The 26,678-nt window shown below is 38.2% G+C and overlaps 1 protein-coding gene across 1 annotated transcript; it reads right to left on the bottom strand.

Annotated features, from left to right (window-relative positions):
- Positions 1-19,250: 19,250 nt before the first annotated feature.
- On the bottom strand, positions 19,251-24,882 carry LOC107809439 (uncharacterized). Its single transcript, XM_016634073.2, has 8 exons — positions 24,444-24,882; positions 23,160-23,269; positions 23,020-23,076; positions 22,641-22,940; positions 22,040-22,287; positions 20,896-21,202; positions 20,546-20,819; positions 19,251-19,765 (listed from the first exon to the last, which is right to left on the bottom strand). The coding sequence occupies exons 1-8, from the start codon at positions 24,771-24,773 to the stop codon at positions 19,511-19,513; spliced, it is 1,881 nt and encodes a 626-aa protein (XP_016489559.1). The 5' UTR covers positions 24,774-24,882; the 3' UTR covers positions 19,251-19,510.
- Positions 24,883-26,678: the final 1,796 nt, after the last annotated feature.

Raw genomic sequence — 26,678 nt, forward strand, 5'->3', positions numbered from 1 at the left:
CCAAGAGCCTGATTACTTTCAGAACATGATGTCCGCAATGGGCAGACCTTTTGTGGAAGCAATCAAAATAGGAGAAATGGTCGAAAATGGCCTCAAGACTGGCAGAATTGTAAGTCAAGCTGCTCTCAAAGCCACCACCCAAGCTATCCAAAATGGGTTGGGAAGTTTGCCAAATAGAAAGAAGAAAGATGAAGGGTCCATGATGACTTCGGGATCCAGGAAAGTTCAAAGAGGGACATTGCTCCCTTACATGCAAGTTCAGCAATGGCAATCCAGCTACCCTCAATATTACTATCCCCCGCCAATTCCTCAGTACTCTATGGGACCGCCACAGTATACAGTGTTTAATGCTCAATCCTATGCGTGTCCTCCCAATCAACAGGTATGGGCACTAGCTCCAAGATTCTCCCGACCTCAGCAGCAAAAGTTTCGGGAACCCTACAATGCTCGTCCTAGGCAGGATTATGGTCGAGAGTAGAGGCCGGTGGAAATATTTACTCCATTGGCCGAATCATACTCTAGTTTGTTCCAGAAGTTGAAGCAGATGGGCGTGATTGGACTCATCGCTCCCTACCATATGCATACCGATTCACATGGATTTCAAGAAAATGCTAGATGTGAATATCATTCAGGTGCTCCAAGGCATAGCACTGATGATTGTTGGACACTGAAAAGAGCCATAGAAAGACTCATTGTTGAAAAATTGATTGTAGTCACGAATGGCGAGGACCCTCCTAATGTGACCAATAACCTGTTGCCGGTACACAATGATGTTCATTTTGTGGGAATGATTGGCTGAGATCGTGAATACAAGCCATTTGGTCGAGCAAAAATGACAGTGGTAACGATTCAAGAGGGAACCAAACTGGAAGTAAGTCCAAGCCGAGATGCACTGTTGATTGTGAAAGATGCCTAGAGCTCAGAGAGGGCAACTTTATTTGTTCCAAAAAGATCGAGGTTGGAAGTTCGCTCCAATGTTCCAAGCCCAAAGTTATACGACCTTGGAGGTTACCCCATCACAAAGCATAATCAGGGCGGTACGACGGGTATAATAGAGCCAATCATAATCAAGCCTGCCACACAACCCCGTGTAACAAATACGAAAACCATCCCTTGGAACTACAACAAAATTGTAGTAACATACAAAGGCAAGGAAACCATAGAAGAAGTGGGGAAAACTGGAGGTTTGACTCGATCAGGGAGGTGTTACTCTCCAGAAGAGTTGAGGAAGGCTAAGCAAATCAGAGAAGGCCAAATACCAATAAAGAAACTGGTCGCTGAAGAAGAGGCGAAGGAGTTTTTGAAAAAGATGAAAGTTTAGGATTACTCAATCATTGACCAGCTGAGAAAGACTCCTGCCCAAATCTCTCTATTATCTTTGCTCATACACTCAGAAGAACATGCTCGTGTACTAATCAAAATCCTGAACGAGGCACATGTATCAGAGAAGACCACCGTGAATCAGTTAGAGAAGATGACCAATAGATTTTTTGAGGTGAACAAAATCTCCTTTGCTGATGATGAACTTCCCGAGGAGGGAGCTGGGCATAATAGGGCTTTGCACCTGATTGTCAAATGTGAGGGGCATTATATAAAGTGAGTCATGGTTGATGAAGGCTCGAGTGCAGATGTATGCCCTCTCTCTACCTTGCAGAGCATGAAGATCAACACAAAAAAAATCCGACCCAGCAATGTTCGCATCCGGGATTTTGATGGCTCAGCGAGAGATACCACTGGGGAGATCAACCTCACCATAATGATTGGGCCTGTTGATTTTGAAATTGTCTTCCAAGTAGTGGACATGGAAACTTCTTATAACTTTCTTCTTGGAAAACCATGGATCCATATGGCCAGAGCCGTGCCATCCACCTTGCATCAGATGCTCAAATTAGAGCACGATAGGCAAGAAATTATTGGTCACGGAGAAGACGAGTCATCCATTTATAAAGACCTGCTAATCCCATGTATTGAGGCCAAGGAAGGATGTGAGTCTATTGTCTATCAGGCTTTCGAAGTGGTTGTTGTGGACCATGTTGAGGAAGGAAAGCTCATTCTGCATCCTCGTCTCTCCGCCACATCTGTAACGGTGGATGCACTTATGATGAGACAAGGTTATTAGACAGGAAAAGGCTTGGGGGCATCATTGCAAGGAATTTCAGAACCCATTTCTCCGTTCAGTAACAGGGGTACTTTTGGTTTAGGCTTCAGGCCAACACAAGCAGACAAAGACAAATCCAAGCACCGCAAAAAGCACGGGTGGGTCTTGCAGCAACCTATCCCTCACATTTTCTACACTTTTGTCAAGCCACGACTCAAAGAGGGTCAAAATTCCTCAACACAGGCAAACATTGATGAAATTTGCCATTGCCTCAGCCAGATGTTTTCTGAAGTGAATATGATCCAGGCTGGTGAAGGCACTAGTCGTGCCGATATGCAACTAATTGGCCCGGACACCATGCTCAACAACTGGGAAGCAACTCCTCTCCCCACAAGGAAGGAGTCTTGGTAGTTTGCTTTTGCAGCTTCTTTCTTTTGTACTTTGGGTTACTTTCAGGGTTGTAATCCAAACATCTTAGTAAGATTATTTAATTTGATGTTAACCCTTCTATCCTTTCAAATTCAGTGAAATGCAGTTCAGTTTCGTATTAAGTTTTGTATCTCTTCATTTTCCTAATTCCTGCCATTTTATTTCCATTTCAGTTTTGTTAATGTCGGCTTTAATAACATGACATGCATGCGGAATTCACGCCCAGATCTCAAAAGGCTGTCTAATTTCAAAATAATGCATCAAGAGGTCGAATATGATGAAGATAAGGTTTTTGAGGAAATAAAAAGAGAGTTGGAACAATTTGAAAACAAGCCTAGGCCCAACCTCAATGAAACTGAGCCAATTAATATCGGAGGTCATGAAGAAGTCAGAGAAACAAAGATAAGCATTCACACTGACCCAAAAACCAGAGATGCCTTGATTCAACTTTTATTTGAGTACAGAGATGTGTTTGCTTGGTCTTATGATGATATGCCGGGTTTAAGTGCCGATTTAGTGATTCATAAGCTTCCCATGTATCCTGATTTTCCACCAGTCCAACAGAAGCAACAAAAAATCAAAACGGACATGAGAGATAAAATCAAAGAGGAAATAATGAAGCAATTGAGTGCCAATATTGTCAGAGCCGTACGATACACCACATGGGTGGCAAATGTTATGCATGTGCCAAAGAAAGATGGAAAAACTAGAATCTGTGTTGACTACAGGGACCTGAACAAAGCAAGCCCAAAGGATCGGTTTCCTTTACCAAACATCCACATACTTGTAGAGAATTGTGCAAAGCATGAGATACAGTCGTTCATGGATTGCTATGCTGGGTATCACCAGATTCTAATGGATGAGGATGATGCAGAAAAGACCGCTTTCACCACTCCATGGGGTACTTATTGTTACAGGGTCATGCCATTCGGTTTGAAGAATGTAGGTGCAACTTACATGAGAGCCATGACTACCATTTTCCACGACATGATGCACAAAGAGATTGAAGTATTTGTCGATGATGTCATCATAAAATCAAAGACACAGGCTGATCACGTGCGCGATTTGAAAAAGTTCTTTGAACGGCTTCGAAGGCATGACCTTAAACTTAATCCAACCAAGTGTGCATTTGTGGTTCCATCTGGGAAACTCCTCGGTTTTATAGTCAGTCGGAGAGGCATCGAATTGGATCCATCTAAGATAAAGTCCATTCGAGATCTGCCACCCCCGAAGAACAAAAAGAAAGTCATGGGTTTGCTCGGGAGGTTGAACTACATCAGTAGGTTCATTGCTCAGCTCACAACCACATGCGAGCCCATCTTTAAGTTGCTGAAAAAGGATGCTGCAATCAAGTGGACGGACGATTGCCAAAATGCTTTTGACAGGATAAAAGATTATCTATCAAAGCCCCCTGTACTGGTCCCACCTAAACCTGGTAGGCCTTTGTTTTTATATCTATCAGTGATGGATAATTCCTTTGGATGCGTTCTGGGGAAACATGATGCAACTGGTAAAAAGGAACAAGCAATATATTATTTGAGCAAGAAGTTCACCAATTATGAGGTTAAGTACACCCTTTTAGAAAGGATATGTCGTGCCTTGACTTGGGTCGCTCAGAAGTTGAGACATTATCTTTAGGCCTATACTACTTACCTCATATCCAGAATGGATCCTCTGAAGTATATCTTCCAAAAGCCAATACCCAGTGGCAGGCTCGCAAAATGGAAAATCCTGCTCACAGAGTTCGACATCGTCTATGTCACTCGCACCGCGATGAAAGCACAGGCTTTGGCCGATCATTTGGCAGAGAATCCAGTTGATGATGAGTACATTCCACTTACCACATACTTCCTAGACGAAGAGGTCAACTCGATAGAGGAAGTGGTTCCAGACAACAACCATGTATGGAAAATGTATTTTGATGGAGTTGTCAATATCAAAGGAGTTGGGATCAAGGCAATCCTCATCTCACCTATTGGACAGTATTACCCTGCAATGGCTCGACTTCGGTTCTTCTGTACCAATAATATGGCAGAATACGAAGCTTGTATCATGGGTTTGAAAATGGCCCTCGATCTGGATGTGCATGAACTATTAGTTATGGGAGATTCTGACTTACTTATCCGGCAAGCCCAAGGCGAATGGGAGACTCGAGACATCAAGCTTATTCCATACAGACAATGTGTACAAGATTTGATCAAAAGATTCAAATCCATCGAGTTCAGGTACATTCCCAGGTTTCACAACGAGCTAGCCGATGCTTTGGCTACTTTAGCCTTGATGCCCCCTTATCTGGGAAACACTCATATCGATCCACTAGAAATCCAAGTTAGGAATCAAAACGGTTACTGTAATACAATTGAGACAGAACCAGATGGTGAACCATGGTATCATGACATAAAACGATTCCTAAAAACAAGAGAATACCCAGAGCATGCCAAGGGAGATCAAAAAAGAACTATAAGGCGGCTCGCCAACGGTTTCTTCCTGAATGGGGAAATTTTGTACAAAAGGACCCCAGATTTGAACTTGTTGAGATGCGTAGATGCCATAGAAGCTGAGCGGATCATGAGTGAAGTGCATTTGGGGGTATGCGGACCTCACATGAATGGATATGTTTTGGCGAAGAAGATTCTATGGGCAGGGTATTATTGGCTTACAATGGAGCGAGATTGCTTCAGTTTTGTTCGCAAGTGTCACCAATGCTAGATTCATGGTGACCTGATTTACTCGCCACCTTCAGAGTTGCATCCCATGTCCTCTCCTTGGCCTTTCATTGCTTGGGAATGGATGTTATTGGGCCAATTGAGCCAAAGGTTTCAAATGGGCATAGATTCATTTTGGTTGCAATTGATTACTTCACCAAGTGGGTGGAGGCCTTCACTTTCAAAGCAGTCACCAAGAAAGCAGTGGTAGACTTTGTTCATTCCAACATCATCTGCCGCTTTGGTATCCCAAATACCATTATTACTGACAATGCAGCCAATCTCAATTGTCATTTGATGAAGGAGGTATGCGAGCAATTTAAAATTATGCATCGCCATTCTACCCCTTACCGGCCAAAAGCCAATGGAGCCGTTGAAGCGGCGAACAAGAATATCAAGAAGATTCTTAGGAAAATGATCCAAGGTTCCACACAATGGCATGAAAAGTTGCCTTTTGCTCTTTTGGGATACCGCACGACTACTCGAACATCTGTTGGTGCAACTCCATATCTGTTGGTATATGGAACGGAAGTTGTAATACTGGCTGAAGTCGAAATTCCCTCTCTTTGGATCATTGTGGAGTCGGAGATTGAAGATACAGAATGGGTAAAGACCCGATTAGAACAACTAATGCTGATTGATGAAAAACGGCTACCAGCAGTGTGCTTTGGCCAGTTATACCAGCAAAGAATGGCACGTGCTTACAACAAGAAAGTGCGTCCAAGGCACTTCGAGGTAGGCCAACTCGTTCTGAAGCGCGTTCTTCCACACCAAGTAGAAGCTAAAGGAAAGTTCGCCCCAAACTGGAAAGGACCCTACATCATCAAGAAAGTGTTACCAAAAGGGACCTTGCACTTGGTAGATAAAGAAGGACGGGTACCAGACATGACTATTAATGCAGATGCAGTCAAAAGATATTATGTCTGATATATACCCACTGTAGAACTTTCATGCATGATTTTCTTAGATCGAGATGACGAAGCCTACCATTGCTCGCTATTCCAAACAAGTGTCACTCTTTTGTTACCCCTTTTAAGCTGTATTTTTCTACCTTGTTTTCCACTTTTTGGAACCTGTGTACTTACAACAACAACAAAAAAAATCAAACAACAAATTTTCTGAGTCATTGAACTACTTCCGACCTGATTCCGAAAGAATACGTAGGCAGCCTTACCCTGGGTTCGATCCCATCGCAACAAGAAATCCATATTCCCAATACTCCAAAACTGGGGCAGAATTTTGTTTTTATCTTACGGTTTTTTCTGTAGAAACAGTTCCAAAAGTTATAATTCAGTTCAAGTTTTTTTTTTTTTTTTTGCCTTTTTCTGTTAAGAACTTCTGATTGATCTTTGAGAATAATTGAAGTCCCCATGCCAAGGGCATTGGCCAACTTTTCGCATGTCGTATCTTAGTAAAAAAAAAAAAAAAGAAAAGAAGAAATGAGAGAGTCTTATCGGTGAAAGCCCGTAAGGGCACTGTAAGGTGACAATGAGCAGAGAAATGCGAGAGTCTTATTGGTGAAAATCAGATGGGCACCATAAAGCGACAGTGATTAGAGAAATTAGAGAGGTCAGTTAGCGAAAACCCGCAAAGGGCGCTACTAGCCGAATGAGGGTCTTTGATGCTCCGGCATGAGCACAACCAAGACAGTTTCAAGATGAACATTTGCGAAGTATTTTGAGAATTGGACAGCTCAGTCAGATCAGGCGTCCAGTCCAAAATGCATGTCATGATTCATTGAAGTCGGCACATATCTCCAGATAAGTCTCCTTATTTCTCTCCCCGAAAGGGACACCTTTTATTTAGACACAATTCCTTTTTTCACTTCCAATTGCTCTTCTATTCTTTTTCATAATTTTTCTTAGATTCCCTTTCGGTCTAATCTTGCATCAAAAGCAAAGCAAAAAATGGCTGGAAAACTGGCTACAGTTTCCCTGTAATACTGAGCACAATTTGGAGCATATACGGCATCGACGAAGGCAGGAATCCATTTGTGATCTCTTTTGATAAGGCGGACAAAGTGTCTCAAAGAAACTGAAAAGGTCGCCTAAGCAAGACTTGCTTCATGGGAAAAGTTGATAAGCACTACAGACAGAAATTGATTCTGGGTGCAAGACAACTAAGTTTGATTTTAAAGGAAAATTGCCTTGCCTTAGGGACAAGGATTAGCGGTACCATGGACATACGGGTATAAAACAGCCAGGGGCAACGTTAGAAAGACAATGTCTATAGAAAGCGATACAAAGTATCCGGGAACCTCGGTACCACACTAACAAAATCAGTTCTTCGACAGCGGAGGGGTGAATTCAAACTACTCAGGGCATCAAGGCCACAAACCGACCACCACATTAAAAACTCACAAATTTTTCTTTATTTGAAGCAGGATCAAAGCAGTGCAGAATGGTGATTCTCAAAGGGCGAATGTCACCAAAGGTAAGTTTTCTCAAAATTTTCACTTTCTTTTATTTGCAGCATGCATCATTACTGTCCATACCTCCCATTTTCGTAGCTTAAACCAGGTAGAACCTTTTCGCCTAAGGGGATCCAGCTCATAGTTCTGGGTAGAAGTACTCTTCGCCCAGGCTTATTTTTTGTAGCTTAACCCAGGTAGAACATTTTCGCCTAGGGGGATCCAGCTCATAGTTCCGGGTAGAAGTACTCTTCGCTCAGGTTGTTTTTCGTAGCTTAACCCAGGTAGAACCTTTTTACATAGGGGGATCCAGCTCATAGTTTCGGGTAGAAGTACTCTTCGCTCAGGATGTTTCACATAGCTTAACCCAGGTAGAACCTTTTTCGCTTAGGGGGATCCAGCTCATATTTCCGGAGAGAAGTACTCTTTGCCCATGCTTGCTTTTCGTAGCTTAACCCAGGTAGAACCTTTTCGCCTAGGGGGATTCAGCTCATAGTTCTGGGTAGAAATACTCTTCGCTCAGATGTTTTATAGTAGCTTAACTCAGGTAGAACCATTTCGCCTAGGGGGATCCAGCTCATATTTTCGGGTAGAAGTAATCTTCGCTCAGACTGTTATACGTAGCATAACCCAGGTAGAACTTTTTTGCCTAGGGGTTCCATCTCATGTTTTCGGGTAGAAGTACTCTTCGCCCAGGTTTGCTTTTCGTAGTTTAACCTAGGTAGAACCTTTTCGCCCAGGGGATTCAACATCCTTTCGGTAATACAGGGTATAACCCCTGGTTACATTCCCTCTCAGTAATACAGGGTGCTAACTCCTGGTTACACTTCTTTCAGTAATACAGGGTACCAACCCCTGGTTACATTCCTTATCGGTAATACAAGGTGCCAACCCCTGGTTACACTTCTTACAGTAATACAGGGTGCCAGCCCCTGGTTACACTCCTTTCAGTAATACAGGGTGCCAACCCCTGGTTACACTCATTTCTGTAATACAGGGTACCAACCCCTGGTTACACTGCTTTTGGTAATACAGGGTACCAACCCCTGGTTACACTCATTTGGGTAATATAGGGTACCAACCCCTGGTTATATTTCCTTTCGGTAATACAGGTACCAACCCCCGATTACATTCCCTTTCAGTAATATAGGGTACCAACCCCTGGTTACATTCCTTCTCAGTAATACAGGGTGTCAACCCCTGGTTATACTTCTTTCAGTAATGCAGGGTACCAACCCCTGGTTACATTCCTTCTCAGTAATACAGGGTGCCAACCCCTGGTTACACTTCTTTCAGTAATACAGGTTGCCAGCCTCTGTTACACTTCTTTAAGTAATACAGGATACCAACCCCTGGTTACACTCCTTTCAGTAATACATGGTGTCAACCTCTAGTTACACTCCTTTATGTAATACAGGGTACCAACCCCTGGTTACATTCCTTCTCGGTAATACAGGGTGCCAACCCCTGGTTACACTTCTTTCATTAATACATGGTGTCAACCCCTAGTTACACTCATTTCAGTAATACAGGGTGCCAACCCCTGGTTACACTCCTTTCTGTAATACAGGGTACCAACCCCTGGTTACACTCCTTTCGGTAATACAGGGTACCAACCCCTGATTATACTCATTTCGGTAATACTGGGTACCAACCCCTGGTTACACTCATTTCGGTAATATGGGGTACCAACCTCTAGTTACATTCCTTTTCAGTAATACAGGGTATCATCCTCTAATTCCATTTCCTTTGGTAACATAAGTTACTTCCCCTCGTGGTTGCATATCCTCACATAGTTAGTTTATACTACTCCCGTTGTCTTCATTTCAACAAATTAGATACTTTACCTTTCTCTAACTCACAAAATTTTCCTAGTGCCAAATTGGGGCAGAAAAATTTTGTTCGTTTTGTTCGTCTTTGATGGCTTTGTAGGCCCCGCCGCCTAAGCAGAAGTGACGATTAAAGATTGCAGTTTCATCTTTCTCATCAGAATAAAGAAGTTTTTCGGTCACAAGATAGTTGGAGTTAGCATGGATAATGTATCAGCAGCCCAGCTTCTCGAGTTTCATTTTCTCGAATTCTGATCCGAAAAGCAAGCAATCGAGAATGAGCCATGATATTTTCCTCAAAGAGCATCAAGATCCAATCTAAGGTCAACACAAGCGAGCATGTCAAGAATCAAGATTTGACTCCACAAGACACATAGATTAGGAATTTTGTAACTCTTAGTTTGCAGACATATGTAGTTCTTTCTCTTTTCCTTTTGATGTAAGCAGCAAGTAACAGTAACAGCAACAACAGTCTTAAATCTAGTGTCTGGTAGTCCCAGCTACCAAATTTTCCCAGAACTACCCTGACCTGATTCCTCTAAACAAGGATATGTAGGTAACCTCGGAAGAAGGGTTCGGTCACCATTTTTTAAAAAAAATGCTTTCATTGGAGTGATATGTGAGCAAAAATTAGCCATGGCATTCATGTTTCTTTGCACGGAAACTCTTCATGTTCTCGAGCAAAGAGGGGCAGCTGTGAATACCTAATTTTTGTATTGTTTTAACACCTCCTAAAGTCATTAGTGTTTTGTTGCTTTAATTATTTTTTCTAATTTTAGTGTCTCTGATTGCATATTTCCTATCATAAAAATACCAAAAAATAGTTCTTTCTTTATTTGTGCATTTTAACTAACTATTCAATTGGTGAATTAATCTAGTTAATTGATCATTTGAATAAGTTACTTAATTAATTTATTTATTTGTGTAAATTTAGTTTAATAAGTAGGATTAAGAAAGAAATTGGGCCAAATTTAAAAGCAAAAGTGGCCAAAAGTGCAAGATAAGGGGCTGCCCTTGAAAGGGCCTGAAACGACGTAGTTTTGCCTCAAAACTACGTCGTTTCATTAAGTGACCCAAGATCAAATCTCACCCATTGATCACCCCTTGATCTAATGGTCCATATTTGATCTCTCAAGAGGTATTCAAAGCTTCAAAAATCTGAAAAATTCCCTCATTTCCCCATAACTCTTTCTCTCTTCTCTTTCTCTCTCTTCTCTCCGCCGCCGCCGCCGCCGGCGGAAATCACCCATCGGCGGCGGACCACCTCCAAACACCTACAAATTAACACCATGTAATCTCCACAACCTCCTCTTCCCATATCTCCAAACCAATTCCTTCAAAAACCCCTCAAACTCCTTGAATTTTAGATCTAGGAAACTTTAGCCGCCACTTTTTGGTCCAAATTCTTGAAGCTCCGGATAACACCACCCTACAACACATACATGAATGGATAGAGCTCCACAAGATCTATCTTTTCCTATCCATTTTACCCCCAAAATCCTCGTCGTCACCGGCCCGCTCCTCACTGCCGCCGCGGCTCCACTGCCTCACCACCGCCAAAATGCCCTGAACTCCCATCTTAGCTATTTTTTGACTCAAATACACTCATTTCTTTTGGCGAGATGCTGAAACTCATTTCGTTCTAGCATCTACCTGAAAGAAATGTGCGTTTCGGAGTCGGGCAGTCACCTTTTAGCATCTCCTGCGTCTTCTCGTGGCTCGAACAGCTTCAAGCATACTTGTTAGGTATAATCGTCATCTCTTTAATTAATTTCTGATTTTGTATATTAGTAGATTAGTTTCTGATTTTTGATTTTTCTATTTTGGTTGTTTCTTGTTAATTAAAGTTTCAAGTTAGGTTTATTTAATTAGTTATCTCTATTTAGTTTAGTGGTTTGTTAGATTTGTTATTGATTTAAATATGATCTTTAGTGTATTAGCTAAATCGTTCACTTAGTTAGTCGATTATTTAGTTGTTGTTAGTCGTTGTCCGATTGTTAACGATTCTCCTTCTGTTTTGAGCATTAGTTTGTGAATTTAGTTTTTTGTTTAGTAATTAGTTTGCACAAATCGAATTCATTCCCATCAAGTTGGTTTGAATACTTAGTTCAATTATGTTTTTAGTCACGTCTATGCTTTGTCAGTTCATAGTTGTTCAAGTTTGATTTGTGTTGAGCAAGTAGTTTGTTGTTGATGGTTAAAATCTGAAGTTTAATTTATTTTATCATAAAATAGGGTAATAGTAGCTTACTTTTACTAGTAGGGTGGCTGAAATGATATTTTTTCTCCTTGCTTCTGACACAGCAGATTTTCAGACTGTCCTTTCATCTTTGGGACAGATCTTGAATAGTGTTTAGCACACAAAGTCAGTCTTTTGGACAGATTTTTGGTGAACCAAAATCTATCCCAAAAAAGGGACTTTATTTGCCTATTTAAGGGACTGTTATTTCCTTACTTGAGGACGAGGATCACATATTTATTGGGCAGTCTTCACACCCTAAAAATATAACTTGGAGAGTAAAAAATCAGCAACTAAAGCACCCTTTAGTAAGCTGAAATGGTGAGCTTTGTGAGTAAATTTTAGAGTGCAAACTTTTAGAAAAGTATAAGTCTTCTTTAGAGCTGGTTTTGGGTTTCTTCTAAGGTTTTCGGGCTGTTTAAAAATGAAACTGCTGCTATTTTCTGCTTGTGTTTGCTGCTTTTTTTTCCTGCTGAGCTCTATTTATTCACTGCTGTATTTATTTTCTGCAATCCATGTATTTTCTTAAACTTTGCAATGCAGATTTTTATATTCAATGGATGAGGGTATGGCTCTTTTTCAGCTCTATGGATACGCTTGATGTGCTTTACTGGAATAAATGAATGTTTAGTATGTTATTCATATAGTCATATTTCAGCATGTACATCTGTAATATTTGGTTGATCTTCCGTTTTTCTTTACATGTGTAACTCAAATAACATTATGTTAAGTGTATCTAGTTAAGGAATAGAAACATCTCATAGAATTATTATGTAGAGTTTAGTTTTCTTTTGCCTTGGTTTTATGTATTTGTAGTTTTGTTATTTTAATTTTTCTCTTAGTGCTAAAAATAATTGATAGTAATACTTCTCTTCTTGGTTAAGTTGAAATGAAGTTGGGGAATAGTATGTGAAGAGTGTGCGGGAGAGAGGAGAGAACCAGTGAAAGAATTTCTTAAATATGTTATTGCTATTTTGAACTTCTGTTTGGTTGAGCTTGATGCATATGTTTGTTTCTCAGTTATATGTCTAGAAATCCATGTTCATTAATGCATTATTTTTAGTTACATGTCCTAGTTGGGTTTACATTAATTTTAAGAATATTTTAGGCCACTATCATCTTTGGTTTAAATTTGCTGACCATTTTTTTTTAACATCAAGGCTACTGGAAAATTTGAATTTGTCAAGTTTAAAGTAGTAAACAAGTTTTGACTCAGTCTTTTAAACACTAGTTTTCTTTATTAAATAAATACTTTTAACAAATAAATTAATTTAAACGCTAGGCAATTAGTAGGTGTGTTTTTAACTTCACGGAATCGCTTGCGTAGCGTGAAGTTTAACATTCAATAAATTAGTTCAATAACCTCACACCATAACCATTAGTTTTAGTTAATTCTTTCCTAAAATCGCTGATTCGCTTGCGTAGCGCGATAGTTAACTTTTAATAAATTTCAAAAAAAAGTAATTTTCTCAAATGTAGTAATTTTCCAAAAGTCATAGTGTGCTAATAATCCTTGTCATGACTACGCATTCGCTTGCGTAGTGTGGTTACGATACCTTGTTATTCTTTATCAATTCTAATAAAGCAAGTATTAAAAGCGGATAGGTAAAACATGAAAATTATATAAATCACCGTTTGTTCAAAATTAATTCAAGTCAAGTTTTAAGTCAGTAAAGCGACCGTGCTAGAACCACGGGACTCGGGGAATGCCTTACACCTTCTCCCCGGTCAACAAAATTCCTTACCTGAACTTTATTTTCGCAAACCAATAATAATAGAGTCAAACCTTCCTTTGACTAGGGATTCAAATAAAAGGTGACTTGGAACACCCAAAAAAAAAATCAATTCCAAGTGGCGACTCTGAACAATAAAATAATCCCTACTCAAGTTTGTCACTTTAATTGGAAAAACTCTTTAACTCACAATCAACACACATTATCTTTTTGGGGGTAGAAAAGGGGTATAACAGCGATGTTCACCGAATTACCCTTTAGATACGTCTTTTATTAGGATAAATTAAATTGGTCGTATCATATGCAACGTCCATCAAGTGATTTTAATCGATCAGGGAAAAATAGTAGCCTTAGGAGAGCTTCAATCAACGGAGATAAAGTAAAAAGATCTTTCTTTCCATTATGAACAACATGCAACTTTGCCATAAAAATTGTACGGGGCGCCCTATTTGGTCGCCCCCATTTAATCTATACCCACTTTTTAAAAAGTTTTAACTTGTACCTACTTTTTAAACAATTATATACCTCTTTCTCCTCCTCCTTCATTTTCTTCTCCTCCTCCTCCTCCTTCTTCTTCGGATGACAATAATTTTATATGGTGGTTGTTGTTACACCCCATATTTTTGTACCTGATAGTATATCATAAGTCAACTGATGTAAGCTCAAAAATAAGATCGTATTTGAAAGTACATAAATTAAGTTAATCATCTTACCTTGGAGGTTACAAATCTTTAAGATCATGGATAACAACAACCAAGAGGGTTGAAAGACTTAGGAGCTAAGCAAATTGAAGAAAATAAGTTTCGTCGAATGTCGACAAGTTGGGAATATTATAACATATACTTTTGGGGTGATACTAGGGTTCTTAACATGATAAGGAGGTTATTTTATGAGTTATTTTAGTCGTATGATAGTCGTGTGTTACATTTTGAAGTCAAGCGAGTTTTGGAACAAAAGTTGGCAAAGGTCATCACAAGTTACATTCATAATGTGCTGAATATTAGGTCAAATGTAGAATTCTCCTAATATACTTAGAATTACATAATGATCCATATATTAAATTGAGGATCTACGAGTCTAGTTTCTAACGCATTAAACCTTTCGTCGATATGACTTCGGAGTAGAGAGATATTTGCAGTTTCACGAGACTGCACAGACTGCATAGGTGACAAGTAGATGGGTCACTAAAGATTTTTTAGCAATACCTTTCGTGTGTTATATGAGGTCTTTTTGGGACATATTATATACAAAATTGAATGTCTTGAAATTTAGTTTTCAAATCTTTTAACCGTTCGTTCATACGACATACGGATAAAAAGATATAAGCATTGGAAGAAGGGCCAATGCTAGGGTGCAATGCTAGGGTGCCAAGTGGCACCTTTTTTACTTTTCAACAAAATGGATATTTATATCCCTTATGTCGTCTCTTTCTTCATTTTTCTAGAAACCACGACCAAATAAGACCCATAAACTTACCCTTAAGATCTCTACAAGTGTTTCAAAGAAGAATAACATCCCGGGTACGAAATCAAGAAGTGATAACATTAGAACGATCCCTACGACGTAAGTATCGCTATATCATCTCTCTTTTTCTTTGTAGTTTGAGTTTTGGAATGTATTTAATAGTCAAGAAAATGCCTACTTTCTCTATTTAAGATTTTAAATATCAAGGAAGGTTGATAAATTCATTTCCTAATAGTTAGAACTCACGGGACGGTGATCGAAAACTGTGAGTTCGAGTTATTCGACTTGTAGTGGACTGTTTTGTGAGTTGTTTCATATTATTTTGGGGTTGTCTATTTTGCTACTGTTTAATGGAGTTTTGGAGGAGAAATGGTGTGGAGAAACACCACATAATGGCGAAATGGTGGATTATTCATTCTTTGTAATATTTTCGGGGTGTTTGACACTACTATAGTTGTCGTTTTGGGTATGGAGTGATTGAGGTGTGTTGGGCTATTGTAAGCTAAATATAACATGAATTTAGACTTTAATCCACTTTAGGAGGTAATTATATTGTGTTATTGCATGTGCTTAAGGTTATCTTGATGTTGATTAAGTTAAATGGACGGGCTAGACATCAACTAGTGAATAAAGTTGCTAATTGAGGATAGTTGGAGTTATAGATTAGTTTCTTTGTTATAAATATATGGTATAAGGCTGGAATCATTGATGAATGACTTAATTATCATGTTAATGATACTTTTAAGTTAAACTAAGAAGTCTATAAGGGGTGATATGGGGTATATAGGTTTCAATCGGAGCTTGTCGCTCGTCGTGAAGTAGTTGTGACTTGTTATTGTTATATGATGTCTTGTTATTGATAATTATGTATTGCTAGATTGCTCTGGTCATTGTTTTTTGTATATTGTATTGGAGGAGGCTCTTGTTACAGGGGAGATACTTCCCAAATTTACATAAGCAAGTTACTAGTTTAAGTTGCGGACTTAGTCTTTACTCAACACTCATTTTGAATCTCTTTATGCTATGGTAGATTGAGTTGAGTTGTTTGAAGAATTGTTTGGAAGGTATTAAGGACTTAATGGAGTTAAGGTATGTTAAGGCTATCCCTTCTTTCTATTTGGCATGATCAACGAGCAAGCACGCAACTTTCACGAATGATTCTATTCTTAGAAGTATTAGGGGTGCCTATGTTCTTGATTACCCATGTGTCCTATTATTCTATCGTCTTTTCATGGGTCTCGAAAAGTACGTAAGTTGATAAAGTTTATTTCATGATATTAACCGAAGGCATATTGATCTCATGACATTCCGAGAGATTTTATTGACTTACTTCATTATGCATTGCATTCATTTATACATGTATATTGACCCATGACCAGATGGCATTATATACGCACCACCACCTGATCAGCTGGTCTACATTGATGATTTCGCCCACAGAGGCCAAGATGATATGATGGGATGCCCTCAAAGGCTTAATGATGTTATGTACACACATACATATGCATGATGTGACATTTATACGCATATGCATGACATTATAAATGTTTCATGATTCACATAGCTATTCAGACTTACAGGTTGAGTTCTTTACTCCTTGTTTCTTTCATGTCTTGTATATACTGCTTTCATGCCTTACATACTCGGTACTTTATTTTTACTGACGTCCTTTTTGCCTGGGGACGCTGCGTTTCATGCACTTAGGTTCCGATAGACATGTTGAGAGTCCTCCTAGTAGGCTATCAGCTCAGCGGAAGGTGTTGGTGCACTCCACTTGCTCCGAAGTTGCCTACTTGGTAGTATGATTTGGACATGTATTAGTTGGTATGGTGGGACCGTGTCCCGACCTTTATGATATTTATGCACTCTTAGAGGCTTGTAGATAGATGTCATATTTATGGATACTTGTATGGCCTTATCGGCCTATGTTTTGAGTGTACAAATCATATCGGCCTTATAGGACCGTATGTCACATGTATAAGTTTCTATATCATGTTGGGTCGTCCTATGTTCTAGTATTCCCTTATGTTTTATTCTAGTTATCTTATGACGTCACTTCTGGCCCATTTACCTATGATGGTATGATAAGAAAAATACGTTGCGTTGGTGCTCAGTTAGGTAAGGTACTGGGTGCCCGTCGCGGCCCATCGGTTTGGGTCGTGACATTTATGAACATATTTCAATGTAGATATTTTAATCTTAGTAAATCATCCCAAACTTGTTCTACTATTAATTCTTTGTGACTTTTCGAGTTTTGATAACAAAGATACTGTGAAAAAACGAAAATTACAAACATCAATTTCAGCAAACAGTGTGTTTTTCTCTATGAGGCTTAGCATTAAATGGAAACAAAGAAGAACAAATCGAGGGATATGGGAAAACTGACCGCGAAAGGGGAGAGAGAGAGGTGTCGCCGGAGAAAGAGGTCTGTCGCCGGAGCACCGTGATGCCTGGGGGAGGGGGTTTTCAGCGAGGAGAGAAGGAAAAAAAAAGATTAAAAAAAAGAAAGGGGTCGAGGGGTTTTAAAAACTAACCGACTGAATCGGTCGGAAATTTTAAAAAAAAAATCGACTGATTTGGTCGCAAATGAGGTCAACGAAGTAAGACCTCATTTTAATAAATTTTTGCAGTCGAATCGGTCGCAACTTTTTTATTTTTTTATTTTTCTGACAGAATCGGTTTTTAAAATTTTTTCAACCTAATCGGTTGCAATCTATTTTTATTTTATTTATTTATTATTTTTTCGATTGAATCGGTCGCAAATGCTTTTGCGTTATTTTTCGCCAAATTTTGCGACAGGTGTAGACGGAATATCCGCCGTAAATATTAATAAAATTTGAAAAATATATTTTTATGCCATTTCCGACCGATTCCGTCGAAAATTTCTGACTACTTTTTTCGGTCGGAATATTTCGATCGGAAATGGGCCGATTTTTAGTAGTGTCTAGTATTCTCTTATGTTTTATTCTGGTTATCTCATGACGTCACTGCTGGTCCATTTACCCATGATGGTATGATAAGAAAGATACGTTACGTTGGTGCTCGGTTAGGTAAGGCACTGGGTGCCCGTCGCGGCCCATTGGTTTGGGTCGTGACAGTTGTAAACATATTTCAATGTAGTTTATGATGTTTTACAACGGTGAGATGTTATGACACTTTTATTGTTTTCTATTGCTTAGGGTTTCTTCTTCTTCTTTTTCTTAATTGCAAAATGGGTTCATTAGATTTATTGTTATTTTGACAAATTGATGATTGGGGTTTGTTCCTGATGATATTTGGAGATTATGTTTCAAATTTTAGCTCATTTGGAGTATATTTAGGTGTTAAATCGTATATTGGATTGTTATAATTCGAAGAACAAATTTCTGTTTCTGGGCAATTTGCACTTCAGACCTATTTGGCCTTAAGTGCATAAAAATGTTGGTTGCACTTTAGACCTTTTGGCCTTAAGTGCATCTGAAGTGCAATATTTCACTTCAAACTTATTGCCCTTAAGAGCAACAAAATGTTTGTTGCACTTCAGACCTTTTGGCCTTAAGTGCATCTAAAGTGCAATTTTTCACTTCAGACTTATTAGTTTTAAGTGCATAAAACAATTGGTTGCACTTCAGACCTATTTGACCTTGATGTATTTGAAGTGCAATTTTCACTTCAGACTAATTTTTTTTAACTTCAGACCCGATAAGTTTGAAGTTAATGATAAAATGGGTACACTTGCAAACTTTTTTATAAAGTGAATATATGTTCAATTGTGACCCCAAAATCGGGTATAGATGCAAAAGCACCTTCTTCCCATCTCTGCTTTACGTTAGCTCTAAAGTCTTTGTAAAAGCAGGACTGCACAATAATATATTGCACCTAGTCCTCTCATTCACTCACCCAAAAAAAAAAAAGCAAAATAAGAAGGTCAAAAGTTTAGCATATAAAGAAAAGACATTTACTGTTGTAATAATCAGATCTTACATCAACGCTCAAAGTAAACAAACTCATCAAAGGTTTAGTATGTCCCAACTTCTCTTTATTCAAAGTAAACAAACTCATCAAAGGTTTACTTCTCTTTATTAAAAAAGTCGGTTGTCTACTATAATAAGATTAAAATAGTTTGTCTACTATAATAAGATTAAGATAGTAAAAACATAAGTTTGTAATATAGTTAGACCAAATTTAATAAATGGAGTCCGATAATAACATTATGAAACTGAACCCATACGGCAGAAAGAAGAAGCGGCGGGTACATCTGTTCGGGTTCATTCATGTCCAATAAACTTCAAACAAAAGGAGATTCGGGTATCAGAGTTGAGTCGACAGGCGACGGGAAGATGGGAAAGAGTAAAGACAAGACGAAAGCAAGAGTTCCGGCATCTTACTTTAATAGTTTCATTTCCGTAACATGAGACGGAAAAAAAACGCATTTTCCAGCACAAAAATAAGAGTGGAAATGCTACAGACTTTATAACCCAGAAGTCCAGAAACAAGGCCAAATAGGCTAGGACAATAAAGAACAAAGAGCTACACCTTTTACATATTACTACAAGAACGTAGACTAAAAATTTCTATTACATATACAAGTTAATATCTTGTATTCCATAATAGATAGATCAACTCATGAGGAACAAGAAAGCATGCCTACGCCTGGACGATAAGCCCAAGCTGGAGGCAGACGAGCGTACTTCTCCATGCCAGGTTGTTCATCAAATGGATATTGCATAACTTTCAGTAGTCGTCGGACCTCCCCAAAGTCGCCTTGTTCAGCTGCATCAATCGCGCTTTGGCATAGGTAGTTTCTAAGGATGTACTTTGGATTTACAGAATTCATGGAGGCCTTTCTCTCCTGGTCCGATACACCACTAGTAGACAGCTGTAGAGTAGAATAGTGGCTAGTTAAGCATCTTGCAGCAAGAAAGATGTACATAGTATAGAAAAGTTGAACCAAATAGAGTAAATTGAGCACATATTGTAAGCAAGGATAACGGTTTCGTGCCAGTATCATCGTCGACTGCAGCAATAATACAACCGTTACTTGTACATTTACTTTAAGCTATAGTTCCTACATCCGACTTTTTTCTCTTCTTCTTACTTTAAACTTTTGGCTCCATTTTTCCCTTACTCTTTTTATGTTTTTGCATCATTAGGGGGCCTTCAGTAGTTCAACTGTACCTATTGCTTTTGACTCGAACTATGTATACATATAGAAAAAAAAATTTAAAAGTATAAATATAATAAGATCAAACACATCCTAAACTAAGTGACTTTAGATCCTGTATGAGGTTGGGGAGAGTAAGGGGGTGGGACGCGGAGATAGTGAAGCCCTAAAAATAACATAGATTTACAGATGAAGCAGGTTATCTTCTTGGAGAGAAATTTGGCATTTCCACCAACAGCAGCCCCGTGTCTACGCCTCTACGGGAAACAGTGCAGGTGAGTAAGAAGTTATTCTACAAAATTTAAAAGCATAATAAAATAGCACTCTAGATCCTTATGAACAGGAACACAGTATACAAGTAAACAGAAACACAAAACAGAGCACAATTAAAAAAAAGATTATATGACTTTGTCGCCATGATTTACAAATGTACTATGACTGAGCTCAAGCAGAAGATAATTCCTGATTCAAAGAAAATAAGTTAATTATGCGTACCTCCTGTATGTAGGATTTCACCCAGCTTGTCCAAGCTTCCTTGCGTTCCATACCAATATCCAAAAGAGCAGCTTTCAGAGGAATCAGTAACTGTTCTGCTGGAATTGTAGGATCGGCCTTGACGTTTGATAGCAATCGGAAGAAGTTGGTGTAATCAACTTTATCAACAGCCATATTCTTAAGTAGATCACCAATCATTTGTTTATTGTACTTAGCCAAACCAAGCTTTTTCATCATGATAGCTTGATAGTCGTCCATAAATTTGATGCCATACCTAAAAAAATCAATAGATAAAATGTCAGTCAACAGTAAAAAAGATAACGACAAGCGATGGTAGTATTTCATGTCACCTCTCCATGACATAATTTGACTCCTTATCATTTAGCAACTCTGCAGTAGATAGAGTTTTAGCAAACTGAGCAACATTCCATAAACCTATATCCGGCTGATTTGCAAAACAGTATCTTCTGTAAGGTAGATCAGTGGTATTTGGCGTGTAACTCGGATCAAACGCATCTAAGAATCCAAAAGGGCCGTAATCAATGGTGAGGCCTAACACACTCATGTTATCAGTATTCATCACTCCGTGTGTGAACCCAACACCTTGCCACCTTGCAATCATAGAAGCAGTCCGCTCAGCAACTTCCACTGCCCATGCTGAAAAAATGTGCCATACATAATGCATGTGAGGAGAGTAATTTGTGAAGGAGTCAAAGTATGCAGCTAAAAATATATTTTTTCAAGTCTGTAACAAGAACACACAACAAATGGCACAGAACATAATGAAAATGAAGTTAGGACTATGACGAGAATGCATGTATAAACTCCAAGTCCTATTTTATCTGGATGGTAGAGCCTAGCAGATCATCACCAAGACTGCACAAATGGCCAATAAAAAGAATAGTACTATCCCTTTCCACGTGACACGGAAAATGAGAAGATCATTAAGAGTTTGCTGAGAATGGAAATATTGAGACCACGGACTACTCATCAAGAGGCAATTACCATCACTCGAATTTAGAACAGGCATCAAGAGGCAATCCACCTATATCTATTTCAAGATAACAAATATTAACACATAGTAAGGTAATCGATAAGTAGTATCTTTTAATGACAAAAAGTACTACTTTTTCTCGATATTAAGTATTTTGGAGTCTGAAAATAGAAGTTTGCCTCAAACTAATCATTAGCTGGATTGCAGAAGCCTGGCAGATCATTACCAAACCCGTACAAATGGCCACAAAAACGCATTATATTATCCCTTTTCCACTTACATAGAAGTACATTAAGGAGAACTGGCACAGACGCATAAAGATGAGAAGATCATTAAGAGTTTTGCTGACAATGGCAATGTTGAGACAAGGACTGCTCATCAAGAGGCAATTACGAACACTCTTCGACCACACTCAATCCAGTATTAAAAAGGAGATCAAATATAGCAAAGACAGATACAATCCACCCCAATATCCACTTCAACACGATCAACATATTTACCTGCATATTTGTTTGAAGTTAAATCCACAGCCGAATCATCTTCTTCGCCTGTGCTGAATGATATGCTTTCACTCTTGCTCATGTTCTCTAGATGGGGGAAGTGATATCTAATGGCATAGTCTGCTAAAGTACGCACAATCTCAAGATCCTTTTTACCCCTAGAGGCATGTAGTTGGTAAGAACCAAAACGCAGGAAGGATTGAGCAACTCTACAGACAATTGCACCAGGCTCATCCTTCGGGTTCCCACTGCATGAGGAAAAACGGAGTCATCAACAGCGGAAACAAAAACACACTTGAATGGACCAAAAAGACCAACTATCCCGAGCATAATCCTATAACATGGATCCCTTTTCAGACTCCAAGTCTTCAGTGAAAAAAGTTCACAAGTGGTTCTCATCAATTTTAATGTAAAAACTGTGTTTATATCATTCTTCGAAAGAGTCTTGGACTCAAAAATATTTTAAAACAAAAATGATAGACATACTGTGAATTTAACTATATATATACAGAGAGAGAGAGAGAGAGAGAGAATGCAACAAAAGTCTCAATGTATCCTGGCAGATTAAATGGCACCAAAACTGTAAGAGTAACTAACATACTCATAAAACATGTCCCTAGTGACATCTTTTCCTGTCGTTACAAGACAGAGTGCTCTTGTAGTTGGGATTCCAAGGCTGTGCATTGCTTCACTGCAGAGGAATTCCCGAATACTACTCCGAAGCACTGCGAGACCATCAGCAAAACGGCTATATGGGGTCTTCCCAGCACCCTTTAGCTGCAGCTCCCACCTTTCGGATTTTGAATTCAAAACCTCTCCAAGAGTTATTGCTCGACCATCACCTAGCTGACCGGCCCACGTCCCAAACTGATGTCCTCCATAGTTCTGGGCATAAGGCACACTGAACAAGCAAATATAACATAACATGTTATAAGACTTAAAAAGTTTAAGCAGATCCAAACTAGAGAAGCGACACTTACGCTCCCACTAAAGGTGATGCCCCTGAGAACAGAAGTGGAAAACCAGGCCTCTCAAATCTGAAAGGTTAAAAAGAATTCAGTGTCACTTCCGTCACAACACAATTAGAAAGGACAATCTTCAGCAAGCATTAAAACCTCACTCTTTAGGATCCAACTCAAGTAACTCTGCTACTGATTCTGACCACACAACGAGCTGGGGATTCTCCACCTCTACAGAAGGCAACACTTTTGTATAGCAAGCATGCAATACCTACATAAGCACAATATTTGACTCGGCTAACTAACTTGCAACACAATTTCCATCCTATGCAACAAAATCAACATCATATTACATCATAGAAAAATTCATAGGGGACTGCAGCACTTAATACATATGAAACATCAGGATTTCAAATTTCTTGCTATGCAGACACACTACGAGTAGAGATTTTAATCTTCCTCATCCGGCTACTACCCATGAAACAAGTCTATAAAATATCAAACTTGTGAACCATTTCAATATTGCCAAATGAAAACTCACAGAAGTTCACCTAGTGTCTGAACCTCAATTGAATAAAACTTCAACGAAATTTCTATCAAGACAATTTTCAAGCACAAATTTTACAAACATGAATAACTTGCAATAAAATAAATTTTCTTCAGATTATAATTGAAAGGGAATGCAGCACTTATTACATATCCAACATCAATATTTCAACTTTCTTGTTATGCTGCCAAAGAAACTCTCATAAACTAGCAAAAGATGAACCTTCCTCATATAGCTAATAATCCACGAGTATATTCAAAGGCCGCTCGGGTGACATGATTGTAAATAGCTGATAAACTTCAAGTGATTAAAAACATTTTTAAGTGATGGTTTTACAAATAAGCAGTTACGTGTTCAGATAAAAGTGTTGAAACTAGAAAGGTGATGTTGCGGTAAAAAAAATGCTTGACCAACTAAGCTTAGCCAAAGACCCTCTTAATTTTCTTTTAATAACCATGGTGTCCGGCCGGCTTGTGGACACCTTGACTAATTCTACGGGATACCTAATAACTCCCACCAGCATGAGGTACCAGATAACTCTATCCACCAAGCCTCGGAAAAAAGATTGAAAGAATCCCCTAGTGTTTTTTGTCTCTGGGAGTTGAACCTGAGACATCATGGTTCTAACCTAGGTCTCATGGTTGTAAGCCACTTGACTGACCACTGGGTCACACCTTTGCTGACCACTGGTCACACCCTTGGGTGCCAAACACCCTCTTATTAACTCTCTCAATTGTAATCATTTTCAACAATTGCCAATAAAAAGTTAACGAAATTACAATTAGTTCTAATACATAAGGGAACTTTCCAGTTTCAAATCAAATCAACAATTCAATAAAGATCACAGCTTCAATTAAAAAAAAAAAAACAATCAAGATTTCACAAAAATAGAAAAGACCTCTCTTGGGATGGTATCGGTTCTTAGATCAGCAGGAAGTTCACGAACAAAAGAATGATCCCAATTAAGCTCTTCTAGTTTCAACAAACGTTTGCTATTGCTGCTATCATTATTTTCTAAACTTTGTTTCTTGAAATTGTCAGCAACTGAATCAACGGTGGAAGCAGTAGCTGAGTCCATAGATGAAGAAAATAATAGACGGCGGTGATGGGGTTGAATTGGGAGTGAAAAGGGGTTGTTTGGGTGAAAAGAAAATCTGGGTCGGAGAAGAGAAGAACGGAGGTGGAAGAGAGCGGTGGATGAAGCTGAAATGCGAGAAAGCATTTGCATACTTGTCTGTGTTTTAATCTTAAAAAGGGGACATAATTGAAATAGTAGTAGTAGTAGTACGTATTACTTTTTTTTGGTTGCATCTCTACACAAATAACAGTTGAATTCCAGTTTAATTCTCCTATTCAATATACATTATTATACAAAATTATGATTATTATAACAGTCATTTTCTATATTAGGATTTCAATATAGCAACCATATTTTTCTGAAACTAATTTTTCATATTATGTTATAATAGATGTTCTCAGTAACATCACTTCATTATCAGAGGCGGATCCAGGATTTAAAGTTTATGGATTCCTATAGCGACCTTAAATAAATATACAATAAGTAAATGGGTTCACAATCAAATATTTATGGATATTTAGCGAATTTTGTAATATATATACAGGGTATATACAAAAGCTACTGGGTTCCCGGGAACCCACATGTAATAGGTTGGATCCGCCCCTGTTCATTATATAAGCAAAAAAATATCATTTTTACCCTCGTTGTAATTGAGAGGTTTGACATACTATTCATAAATGATACATATATTATATGTCTGCCAACCATTTTTAGTTTAAGTAGTTACGTGAGTGGATGTTTAAGTTAATTCTTTTTTTCTTTTTTTTTTTGGTTTATAACTCATACTTGTATTCGCTTTGAAACTTAACAAATTCGACTCGCGCTAAAAAATTATATTTTGGAGGTCAAAAATAAGCTTCCTTCCAAATGCGACTCTACACCCAAAGCTCAAATTGGAAACATTTAATTAAGAATGTAAGGTATTGTTTGACAAACCAGAACTATGACTCTTTTTATGTGAAAGTATTGATACTTTGGTCCCTCAGTTTGTTAAAATCCACTTTGTCTCTTTCTACCTAAGGTTATATATATTTATATATATTTATAGGGTTAATAGGGAATCATAAAAGGTCGATAGCTAGTTATCGATGGTACAAATTCAAATTAGTCGAATTAGAGGGTTCTGAATGGCGAATGCTTGAAGAAAGAAATAAAACTCTTAAACTTTGAGATAAACCATTGACAATACGATTAGTATTGTTGCCTCTTAATGATTAGGTTGTCTAATTAAGGACCTCCTTAATCTATTTGAGCATATAAGCTTTTTTTCCCTTTTTAATATTATGCATTGATTTGATGAAATGGTACATGTGCATGTGAAAAACTACTTCATTCTCTTACAATTCTTATGTCCAACTCTAAATCTCCTTACACGTTTGTTTGTTAAAACTTAATAGCAAAAGTGATGCATAATTAGGAGGAAAAATGACATTGTATAGCCACTGTAAAAATGATAGTCGAAAAAATATATAAATTTGTATATTATTTATATATATATACATTTTGTATATTATATACAAAAATTATACAAATTTTATACACTTTTCGGCTACCAAATATAATTAGTTTCTAATGCGGACTAAAAGTAATAATACCGCTAATTAGGATGTTACTAACTCAGACGTTGGTGTCAATGATTAAATTCAAGAAATTACAAAAAGGAAATGTGTTGTGTGCTCAATCGATAAGATGAAGACCAAATTTAGAGATTATCTATAGGTAGGGAGCCAAAATTGCAATTTTCTCTTTTATGTTTCGTGAGAATTTGGTTTTATACAGTCATTGTATCTTTTTCTCTTTCTTTGTTTGGAACTTTGACATCTTGTCATTGTTTAATGAGATGGAATGCTAGGACAATTTTAATAATTTTTATATATGTAAATGTACCCATCAGGTAATCCATTGATGCTACTGTTTGAAAATTCTTCCCATTTTACATTACCTAGTTTGACATAATTTTGATTTTAATGACGAATATTCCAAGGGATTAGTGATTAGAATTGACTAGATACGTGCTGAAAACAACCACCAAGCCATTTACAATTTTCTTAAAAC

The sequence above is a fragment of the Nicotiana tabacum genome, chromosome 9 (assembly GCF_000715075.1).
Source record: "Nicotiana tabacum cultivar K326 chromosome 9, ASM71507v2, whole genome shotgun sequence".
Taxonomy (NCBI): Eukaryota; Viridiplantae; Streptophyta; class Magnoliopsida; order Solanales; family Solanaceae; genus Nicotiana; species Nicotiana tabacum.